We start from the raw sequence: 12,355 nt of genomic DNA on the forward strand, positions 1-12,355 counted from the left end.
AAACTGGAACAGACTTGGAGACAGCAAAGATAACCAAGGGACTGTAAATCAGGAATTAAAAAGAAAGACTGAAATACTGGGACATATTTAGCCTTGAAAGAAGATTATTGAGGGGGATATAATATGATTCTTTGAGTGACTCCAAGGAGAACAACACCATACTTTGTTCTTTATTATCCCAGACAAAATAGTGGTCTATAGGAAGGCAGATTCTAGCAGAATGGTAGAACATTTTTTTAATACCAGCAGTTTTATCATGGAACCAGTTTCTAAGAATGATGGTGAACATGTTCACTGAATATGTTCATGCTGAGAGTCAATATCTGTCTACGGGGGTCTTAATTTGGACTCCAGCACTGAGCAGGAACTAGATTTAATGCCCCATTAGATCCCTATAATTCTATGGTATGTGAATTAATTGAGATCAGCTCCATTTTAAATATTAGTCTGGTTCTTATTCATGGTGCAATCCAGCACAAAATGTGCAGGGATTTTGGGCAGTGGGAAGAGGGGAGAAGTATAATTCCAAAAGAACATTTGTTCAGTTCAAAATTCAAGTAAGATATCAAACCTTAGTTGCAGTAGTAGTAGTAGTAGTAGTAGTAGTAGTAGGAGTAGTAGGAGTAGGAGGAGGAGGAGGAGGAGGAAGAAGAAGAGGAGGAGGAGGAGGAGGAGGAGGAGGAGGAGGAGGAGGAGTCCATGCAGTAGGGTCATCCTCTTTGAGAAAGAAGATGGTTGTGCCAGCCTTGAAATCTGTGTGTGCCCCATCCTCAAGAATTTACTGCTGGCCAATCACTCTCCAACCTTTCCTTTTTAGGGAAGATTGCTGAGAAAGTGGTTGTGTTGCAACTGTAGAAAACCCTGGAAAAAATGGATTGTCTGCAGGCAGAATATTGAGACAGCATTGACTGCACTAATGGATGAATTTGATGGTATAATGGTATGCAGAAATGATCTTGGAGGAAGAACTTCAGATTAGATAATCATCATATAAAAGATATCTCCATCCATAGAAGGAGGGAGTATGGGAAGTGTTTTAGAAGGGACCGTCCCTAGTTTTCCAGAGAGTAGAAGGTAAGGAAGGGAGAAACACCTTCAGACTTGCAAGATTCTGTTAATTTAACTGTACAATACAGATAGAGCTGGCATTCACAGTGGTGGTCTATATCTAGACTATTCCTGATGGTTAACACTGGCTTTTGAAACCACTATGGGGTTTGGGCACTGTTCATCTACATTTCTACTTCATCCAACTTAATGTATGAGATTTTATTTTCTTCTGACCACATCCTGGTGGGAGTGGGAGGCTAGAGTTAATGGCAGACAGCATTCTGCTTTAACTTATGTTCCTCAGAGCAGTCATTTTGTAGATGGGCAAATCTTCCTATACAGCCATTTGGCAAATTGAGCCAATTGAGCAAGATCTCAAGATTTTAAATGCATCCACTACTTAAAAAGATCCTTGATCTCTGCTATAAAGTATTCTACTGGGAAGTTCAACATAGCCTTTTGAATTATTTAATCTTGGCAGATTTATGCATTTTAAGAAATAAGCATCTCATATAGGCATGTTGATATTTCAATAGGATTAGGGAAAATCTTTCTCTACTTCTCCCTTAACCCCACCCTCATACAAGCAGAGAAATAATGTGTGAGCATGTATATTAATTACGAAAGTCTGATTGAAAGGCAGAGGGATTTTAAAAAGCCCTTTATTCCTTTGCTCTCCCAAAATCTGCAGCAATATCTAATTGAGATGATTACGATTAGATTATACAACTGCAATTTAAGAATCACTGTCATGAAATCCTTCTATTCAATTGACACAAGGCCTTAATGAATATTTCTTCTGCAGATCAAAATGAATGGAAGAATTCATAAGGATAAACATGGGCTGCCAAGTTCTTCAGTTCAAAAATAGAAGTTGCCTGAAGATTTCGTGAAACTAGTGGCCAGCAACAACACTTGCAGAAGCAAAATTAGACCTACTATACACTCTCTTTCGAAAGCAAGACTCAGAGGTGTGGAGAACCTTTCAACTGAGGAGGGAAAACCTTCTAACTCTAAGATTACAAAGCAAAATTAAACTTTTCTGATAACAAAAAGAAGTCAGCAAAAATATTTTTGCCCACACTTCTAAAATACCTGAAGGGAGCACACCATTACATATTGCTAAGGTACACCAGATAGAAAGATTATTTCATACCACAATGAAGAGTAACTGAAACTGCACCAACCACAAACTAATTGTTTAGTCTGCATCAAAAATGGCATATTAGGGCTTGCTCTCTCTATGGTTATGCAAATTCATGTCCTTCCTATGAGAATTAATCTCATAGTCTTCCCGCCAAGGTCTTTTAATGCTTAGAATGCTCCTCACATATTCTCTGCTGACATATTTCATTCAAGTCACAGATTGTTTGGGAGTTGCCTTGAATTGAAGACACCAGAGATCCATCCATACACTATTCTCCTTCATTCCATGTACTTTTCATCAGTCCCCATCATTAAAGCTATAAGAAAGGGGTCTTCAAACTTGGCCCTTTTATGACTGTGGATGCTGGCTGAGGAATTCTGGGAGTTGAAGTCCACAAGTCATAAAGGGCCAAGTTTGAAGACCCGTTATAAGAGGTCACAGAGCAGATCAGCATGTCTCTACTTTTAGAAACTGTCAGGGTATCTAATTTCAGTAGACTGAGTTTACAATTCTGAAAATAACTCCTAATTTCCTTGCAAGCCATCCACCGTATGCTTCAAACCTATGCAATCTATATAAGTGCAGCAATTAACAGTCTAGACCTAGGGTTCAAGTCACCCTCAATTCACTTTGGTTCTATCACTAGTGATCTTTCAAATTAGCCTTCCTCAGAATTTTTTTATGAGGATAATATTGATAAGAGAAAATTATGAATGCCATTTAAAGCTCTGGGAGGAAAAGCAGGAATATAATTAACCAGTACATGAATAAAATTAAATCAGGTCATAGAAACAGAAATCTTAAGAGATGATCTAGTCCAGGGGTCTTCAAACTTGACCCTTTTATGACTTGTGGACTTCAACTGCCAGAATTCCTCAGCCAGGCATGCTGGCTGAGGAATTCTGGGAGTTGAAGTCCACAAGTCATAAAAGGGCCAAGTTTGAAGACCCCTGATCTAGTCTAACCCCTCTGGTCAGTGCAGGAATCTCTGAAGCTGACCAAGCAGCCTGTTTGAAGACCTGTTGTAAAGAAGAATTCAACACTTATAAATCACATTTCTCTCTTCCACTTATTGCAGCCAATTAATACTCATAGTTCTATGCAGCAAATATGCAGTGAAAATCAAATGAAGGAAATAGGTATTTTTTACAGATATTACCGCCTAAGAAAAGAAGAAAGCATATCAGATTTACAACTTTTGGAACATATCCAGCATGGAGAATGTCAAGCCAATACTTAATAATAAAACTTCCACCTTGATATTCAACAGCTTTTCTGGTATAAAAACATTACACAATAGAAATATGTGACTCTGACTAAAGTATCAGTGCTTTTATCACATATCCCATGTAAAAATTATCCACTCATTTCAATATCGGGAATGTATTAATTTAAGTATTTATCTTCAAATTATCATAATTTCACATTTGAAACAGTTTTGTTAAAAATAGTGGGTTAATGCAACTACCTTAAAAAGGTAGTTGCATTACTTATCAGCAATGATGGCCAGCTGTTTTGTCTGAACTGTAGTTATCATGACCTCTGATTGGTGGTCATTTCTTTATCCTACTTCTTTATCCCTCCCACCGGAACCAGGAAAACAAGCACCAATTGCTTTCCTTTCCATGGACAGATATTTGTGGGCATTTGGTTTCAATTGGCCGACCTTTTGAATGAGTCCCCCTACCCTGGCACCCCTCATACTTGACCGCTCTTGCCTCCAGCAAGCCAAATGATGAGATGTAGAAAACAGACAGACAGACAGAAACACCAGTTCTAATATTGATTATGTCAATTGGGTTAGAAGTGAATATGCAGAACTCTAATCAAGTTCTTTTCTTTTTAATTTATGTTTATTATTTTTTGCATAAATCAAAAGACAAATCTAAAAAAAAGAGAAAAAAGAAAGAAAAAGGTACAAGAAAATAAAAAGAAAGAAAACTAAGGCAGTGGTTCTCAACCTTTTTAAGGCCGCGACCCCCAACCAGTCGTAAGTCGAGGACTAAACCGGTCGTAAGTCGAGGACTAAACCGGTCGTAAGTCGAGGACTAAACCGGTCATAAGTCGAGGACTACCCAACCGGTCGTAAGTCGAGGACTTTCCCTGCCCGGGAGCGCCGCGCAGGGGGGTTCTGCCCCCTGCGCCAGCTGAGGCGTAGCTGGCAAGCGGCAGAGACGGAGCAGGGTGACCACCAGCTGGCCCAGCCCAAGGGAGGTAAGGCACCCGCCGGAAAAGGGGGAAAAAATGGCGGACAGCCTTGCTTGGCGACCCCCGTGAAATGGTCGATCGACCCCAAATGGGGTCGCGACCCATAGGTTGAGAACCGCTGAACTAAGTTTTTCTGGACCTGGGACGTTACCATTTTACACTATAGACCCAGTGCACAGTCTGAAAGTAGTTCTAGATTTATGACTCTTGCTCAAGGAGCAGGTAGAAGTCATAGCTAGGAGCGCCTTTCACAGCTTCATGTTGTGCACCGGTTATACCTTTCTGGGACCCACTGCTCTACTCATAGTCACCTATACCCCAGTCACCTCCATAGTGGATAACTGTAATGGCCTCTACATAGGGCTACTCTTGAAGAGTATATGGACATTTCAACTGATGCAGAATGTAGTTGCATGGACAATTATATGCGTCTCTAGGATGGCACATTACACCTCTGTTCGAAGAGCTGCATTGGCTCTCTGTTTGCTTCTAAGTACAATTCAAGATGCTATTTTGACCTTTAAAGCCCTATATGGCATGTGTTCAGGTTCTTTGAGTGACCTCCTCTTCCTGATCACATCTACCTGTCCATCATGTCCAGAAGGAGGCATATGTTGCGGATCCCATCTGCCAAAAAGCTTCATCTGAAGGGACATGGATACCATGCCCTTTCTGCTGTGGCTTATTATCCCCCCCCAAGGTGAGATTAGCTCCATCCCCATTAACCTTTCAGAAGGATTTGAAAACATGGTTCTTCCAGAAACCTTGAGGATGCCAAGTGGAGGCCTGCATGATGAGTGTATTATGTTTATATGGATATTTTCATTTATATTTACTTTTTTAAAGGATTTAAATAGTTGCTATTGGTTTTATGCCACTAGTGTCATATTTAGTGAGATGGGCAGCTAAATAAATAAATAATAAAATAAACAAACAAACAAGCAAACAAACAAATAAATACACCATCAAAGCTGACACCAGCCAGAGCATAGAAAAACTCAAAGAAATAGTGCAAGATCAGAAGATGTGGGGAGACCTGGCCCTTAGAGTCGCCAATTGAATGGATATCATCATCATCATCATCATCATCATCATCATCATCATCATCATCATCATCATCATCATCATCATCATCAAAAATAAATATGTCCAGATAATATCTGTGGGACCTATCCCAATATTAGAATTGACAGATTTAGAATTATAGCAGAATGCTATAGCACTGACTTTTCTGGTTCCCCCTATGAATAAAGGAGGTCAAAGGAGTGCCGAAAAGTGATTTTCTGCTTATACAGTGTAAGTACAGTGGAGGTTGAGAAGTAATCACTTTCCACTCCCTTCTTCCACACATCGACCCTAATCCATTCTCAATCTTCATTCTAGTTCTTTACTTGCATCAGTTGTTATCACTCTCAGCTTCCCAGTAAATCAAGGGCCTGATCTGGCTGGCTGATGGAAGAAAATTGTTAGAGACAGAGGTGTCAGCTATCTAAGTTGGACTTTTAGTCTACAGCTCTGAATATATAACAAGTATTAAGAAATAATAATAGACTTCATGCAAAAGATTAGTGATGGTCATTTCATTCACTGGGCTAATTGCCAACTTGTCTCCAAGTTTAATACTGAAGACTGGTTCTTAATATTAAACTTTAATACTACTCTTGTAATGGGACCATGAATTTTATTAGCAAAACCAAGGGCATACTACATACTTACTTTGAAAGCTAATGTTATAAAATTACTAGAGCTACGATATTACCGTACTATGTAACCAATGCACTCAACCAATAAAATCAATAAAATAAGCCCTAATATAAGCAAGGAAAAGCTGAGATCCCACAAGTTACATCTCTATCATCAACCCTGCAACCATCTGAGCAGTCTCCCTACCCAACTGGCACAAATTCTGAAGTGCATACAAAGCCTACATAGGTATAACAGATCTGCTTTTACAAATGTACACTTTTAAGAAGGATGGTAGGGCCAGGAACTGAAGTATACTTCCACTTTCCCCTTAAACAATTTTCACTGATTAAGAAGCATATGTGTATGAAGCTACAGATGTGAACACAATAGCAAAATCCTCATTGAGATCAATGCATCCAACCAGACATAAAACACTGAAACCGAAGGAAATGGCGAAGACAAGACTTGGCTTGCCATGCCAAATGGGTTGCCATAACTCAGTTATTTCCCTACTCTCAGTTTTGGGGTATCATTTATTCACTGACACGTCTTAAGAAATCCCTTTTTATCTTCTAGGAAAGCATTCTGGCGGTTTCTTGAGCATTGCAGGAGTTTTGGGATGAGATCTAGGATGCAGTACAAGAATGAGTAACCTGTGAGTAGGGGCAGGTTCAGGTAAAAAATAAATATACAGAGGTGGTGAAAGATGGCAAGGATTCAGGTGAGGTCTATTTGCAAAGGAGATGAAGGAAAAGAAAGAGGAAATAACCCAAATAGATCCACTCCAGGTTTCTTTCCCCATATCAGTTATTAAGATTTTTAAAAAAAAACCAGGTTAAAAAGGTTAGAGATATATGTGCCCCAAAGTCCCTTGAATTTTAAAAATATGCACTAAAATAAATGAAACTTACTTGATAGATTTTAAAGCATTGCAACTGTATATACCAGCCAGTGTTGCACTACTAAGTATTAAAAGAACCAGCTCTTAGAACATTAGATGATTAAAAACAAAAACAAAAACAAACAAACAAAACCCTTCCAAAGACTATGGGCTTGATTCTGCTGCCGTTCCTATTAAAGCCTTGAGAACACAAACATGAATTACTGTTGTGCTGAGTCTTAGTGGCAGCAAAGGGGGATTGAAAATTGCTGTTGGAAACTCAAGTAAAAAAGGACAACAGGGAAAAAAAAACTTCCAGTGGGTAAAATATTTGAGTGAAGGTCTGAAGTACATATTAATGGGAGGCAGGCTCATGGGAAAGAAGGCTTTAGGGTACCTAATATATGGATACTATTAATAATAAATATTAATAACTATACCTGCCTGCCATAGATGGATAGGGGGCTCAAGGGCTATCAGCAGAATTTAGATAGTGGGATTTTTTCCAGGCTCCTAACCTGTAAGAAGATTGATGAAATGATGGCTGCCAGTCTATGATCACAGCTGATCCATTTGCAAATGGTCTTCTCACTGGTGGCATCCCAAATTTGGAACACCCTTTGCTGACTCCAATGCACTGCCTTTTCCAGTGGCAAACTGAAATCTTTTTCTATGCACAGGGCTTTTGAAGTAATTCTTGAATCCCCTCTGGGTGTTTACAATTCAATTTGTTTTATTGTATTTAATTTTTCTGACCTAAAGCTTTAGGATGGGTATGTGGTACACATATTCCCAAAATACGTATTCCCAAAATACCTATAGAATCCAAGAGAGAACTTACAGAGGTGAAGCTGAAAACATGCAAAAGAACTGCAGATTGTCAACTCTGTAGGGAGAAGCAAGTGAACGTGGAATGTACGTTACCCGCATGATTAAGCAGTAATTTGTAAACATTAGATTCCCAATGAAATCACAATGCGTTTCAAGAAAATCACCTTGACCAGCTATATGCCAATAGTGCATTTTTCCAGCCCAAATGTAGGTGAGGAAACTTTGACCATACTAGAGTTACAGAAGCAATAAGTAAGAACTGTGGCAGGATCAGCTTCCTTCAAAATTTTGCTTTAGATTTTCCCCCCCTGGTATTCCTCCCAGGGAAGTATATTTTAAAGAATCAAAATTGTTTTATCTCTTTCAGTATTTTAATGAGATTCCCCCCCTTGTTGCCACTTATGGGTTAAGAAAATGCGTCCACTGCAATCATCTCTGGTCAATCGCTTGTGAAGAACTGGTATAATATATCCCCAAGGAGGCCAAAATCTATTCCCTGGTAAATCTTTTGTAGAACTTGGGATGTTGAAAGTACTAACATGATACACCTTGTGGATGTTCATTGTGAGTATGTGGGTGTACACAAAAAAACCCATCATCTCTTAGCTGAGCATAATGGTTTAAAGGACTTCTATTCAGGTTTGCTTGAACACAACTAAGAAACCTCAGCTCAGCCAGGAACCTAACTACATTCACACAGAAGCTCTCTTGCTTTTTGATCATATATGAAATACCAGGGGTGGGCAGCAGCTTACAGCCCAGGCCTTCAGACCCACACCTTATGTCCAGGTACCTTTAAATCCTCTTGCGAATGAGCTGAACATCAGTAGAAGCTTAATCAATGTGGGAAAGAGTAATGAATTATTATGTGAAAGCCACTTGCAAGCGGAACTCCTTGGTCTGAATAATCTGGTGTTTCTGTGACAAACCAGCGACTATTTGACACATCTGATGTAGCACAACATGCAGAATCTCCCCCTGAAGGAACAAAAAATTAGGGCCGGGTAATTAAGGTAATTAACCATGAAAATGCAGTGAGCATGTGTGATGTAATTTGCTATGATGTCAGTGGGCAGGCACAGATTTTTTTAAAAAATGCCACGGTATCGTTTCTATAGTGCTTAAGACCTTTGCTTACCAGAGCATAGGAAATGTGTTAAATCAAGTTACAATGTTAATCAGTTTAGCTCGGTGTGGTCATTCCACGGTAACTGGCAAGAGTTCTCTGAGATTAAAGGCAGATATAATGTCCTACTTTACTAGTGATGCCTTTTATCATGTAAAATCACTGAACTATCTGCTTTTTCCTGAACAAGGTGAGGACAGGATGCTAATTTGCATGCATTCCACAACAGAATCTCACACAGACGTCAACTAGAATAGACAGTAGAGATATGCAGAGGAAAGCATGTCCATGGAATGTCCTGTTGTGTTGTTTTTAGAAGACTATTATTAAGGCTTTCCTGAAAGAGATGATTACATTGGAGGCATATTAATTCTTTCCTCTTCAACATTTAAATAAAAATCCTTTGAATCAAAAGAAAGTGGCAATAGAAAAGGAGCATGTGCCCAAATTTTGTCAGTTGAATGTTTGTAATTAATGTCCAAGCAGACTTCGCTAATGGAGGAATTTGTTTACAGGATCTGCTGTGTCAGAGATGAATATAGTAATATGGTATACTGTATCATTATTTAGTAATATAGAATCCCATTATAATAAAAAAAAAACTAATTTACTATATGAAAATTATGAGTCCATTCTTGAAAACTGATTGAAAGATTCTTCTCTAAGCAATCAACAGTATGGAACGATTACTGTTTTTTTTTAAAGAAATTATTGATTTGGTTCATGAAACGAATAGCTAACTGAGAACAGCCTTCCCCAACTGGATGTCCTCTGGATGTGTTAGATTTTAAATTTCCTAATTCCCAGTCAGTATAATTCACAGGAAAAGAAATCTAGCATATCTAGAAGGCAACAAATTGGGGAATCCTAGATTAGTTTCGTAATGTAAGGTTTTGATGGCCAAGGATAATTCAATCCATTAATTACATGCAGTTAACATGATCAAGATTCTATTGGTTTAAATTTTGAAGTGTTTTGGTATTGAATCTTAACAGATTCTTTAAAATACATATTAGGCAACTGTTAAGCTATTTAGGCCATCAAAAAGCTTCTATGTATCCATTAATTCATCTCTTAGAAAGAGAAGGAACTAGATCCTGCTACAAGGTTCTTATGTAGAGGAGGTAAGTATGGAAACTAGAGGAGAAAAGAGGACAGTCCACATTGCCCATGTTTACCTGCGATGGATGAAAATTGTCGGGTTAAATACAAATGACTATTAAAATAATGAAAATTGGTTACTTACACAGTTTCATCATTCTTGAATTCCAGTTCTCCATAACTGTCTTCAAAATCCTCTCCTCCTCCTTTTGCTGTTCCTTCAACTGTTCTAAAGGGGACTATGACTGTACCCCGGGCACCGGATGTTCTAAGAACTTTCACTTCTATCACCCCAATGCTCTCACTGATATGTATCACATCACACTCGAAGGTGAAGATGCCCGCATGGTCATCATCTAAGATAGTCACAGTAGCCACACAAGGTGAGATCAGTATGGCCTTGGGATATGGCAGTTTGTTGATTTCAGGAGGTTCCTCTGCATCAATCACCCGTAGGTTGCTAAGACGCACAAAAAAGTGTTCATCCTCTTCAAAGATATCATCATCTATGATCCCTATGGAGAACTCTTTCTGGGTCTCCCCAGACTTCAAAACAACTGTCCCCTCTGTAAATTCATAGTCAGCCCCAGCATTAGCAGAGCCATCTTCTGTTTTGTAATCCACATATATGATCTTGGAAACATCACCTCCTTTCCGGACAACAGTTAGGAGGACAGCACCACAGTTCTCAAGACACTGATAGGAACAAGGGTCAAAATAAATTTTGGAGATGAATTCTTCTGGCTCCTCTGGCCGTACTTCATGCAAGCTAGTACTCCTTTTGGCTTGCTCAGCTGCATGCTTTTTGAGAATATTTCCTGCTCCAGTCATCATCCTGGTAGCCTGAATCCGATAGAATGCTCTGCTTTTTTGCTGGTGGGATAAAGCATAGTAGTTGGCCATTTCTACCAGCTGATCTAAGTCTTTTTCTGGGTGCTTTTGTTTCAGGTCCTTGAGGATCCGGATCATCTCTTTGCGAGACTCATCCACCTCTTTCCCCTCCATAGGCACTAGGTTCCCATCTAAAAAATGGGAGTTCATCATCTTACCATCCATTTCAATCCCTTTGGGGTGATCCCCTTCTGTTTCAATGATAATACCCCTGTGTTTGTCAGTACGGTACTTTTTGTGCATATATTTATAGAGAAACAGCCTTCTGTCTGCAATCCAAGCCAGGATGACACAAACAGGGAAGAAAAACAGAGTGAGCAAGCCTTCCCATACCTGAACCACACCTGGAGAGAAGACCGCAAGGATCATGTATAACCAGATATAGGCAAAGATGCTCCATGCCGCTGTGACAAAGAAAACTCTCAAATGTTTTATCTTCCTCGTCTCCCCATCAGGAATGACATAGACACAGATGGCTATGATGATAAACATATTGAAAGCTGCACTCCCAACAATGGTAGAAGGGCCCAGCTCACCAGCAATGAATCCATGACCACATACCTCTATCAATGACAAAAGGATCTCGGGGGCAGAGGAACCAAGAGCCATGAGGGTCAAATTGGAAACAGTTTCATTCCATATTCGGATGGTGGTGGTGATGGCTTCTCCATTGGGTTTCCTAACCGTAATCTCTTTTTCCTGTGATGTAATGACCTCTATGGAGGCCATGAAACGATCGGCAATGATAGAAACTCCAAGAAACATATATATGAGTGCCACAAAATAAACAATAACTCTGGCAATTTTGTCCCCCAAAGATGGGTTTTCTGGATACCATATTGGCAAGATAACACCCTCTTTGCACTCAGAAGAACCTGAGCATGTGGTGTTATGTCCTATGCTTGGTGAATCTGTCCCCGTGCCAGCATCTACTTGTAGACCATGTAAAAACAGGATAAAAGTAAAAAGCCCAAACCGGAGGAAGGCTGAGGTGACAGGTTGTAACTTTAACCGCGCCATACATAAGGCTTAACATCCACAGCACAGGTGTAATGGTCTTCTGTTCAGGTTAAGAATCTGAAATAAAGAGATTGAAACCATGAGACTGAAATACAAGGAAGCACTAACATTCCATATATTAATATGTTCTGTTATTCACAACTACGGGTAGTCGTTGACTTACAACAGTTCATTTAGTGACCGTCCAAAGTTACAACAGCGCTGAAAAAAGTGACTTAGGAACGTTTTTCACACTTATGACTGTTGCAGCATCCCCATGGTCATGTGATCAAAATTAAGAATCTGGGCACCTTTTGTGATCTTCTGACAAGCCAAGTCAATGAGGAAGCCAGATTCACTTAACAACCATGTTACTCACTTAACAACTGCAGTGATTCGCCTAACAAGAAAGATCATAAATGGGGCAAAACTCACT

General features: G+C 39.4%; 1 protein-coding gene across 1 annotated transcript; it reads right to left on the reverse strand.

The window, feature by feature from the left end:
• Positions 1 to 10,170: 10,170 nt before the first annotated feature.
• Positions 10,171 to 11,985, reverse strand: LOC107291071 (sodium/calcium exchanger 3). Its single transcript, XM_015820027.1, has one exon. It carries the CDS (start codon positions 11,938 to 11,940, stop codon positions 10,171 to 10,173), a length of 1,770 nt encoding a protein of 589 aa, XP_015675513.1. The 5' UTR covers positions 11,941 to 11,985.
• Positions 11,986 to 12,355: the final 370 nt, after the last annotated feature.

The sequence above is a fragment of the Protobothrops mucrosquamatus genome, unplaced genomic scaffold, assembly GCF_001527695.2.
Source record: "Protobothrops mucrosquamatus isolate PMUCROS unplaced genomic scaffold, P.Mucros_1.0 scaffold1044, whole genome shotgun sequence".
Lineage (NCBI taxonomy): Eukaryota > Metazoa > Chordata > Lepidosauria > Squamata > Viperidae > Protobothrops > Protobothrops mucrosquamatus.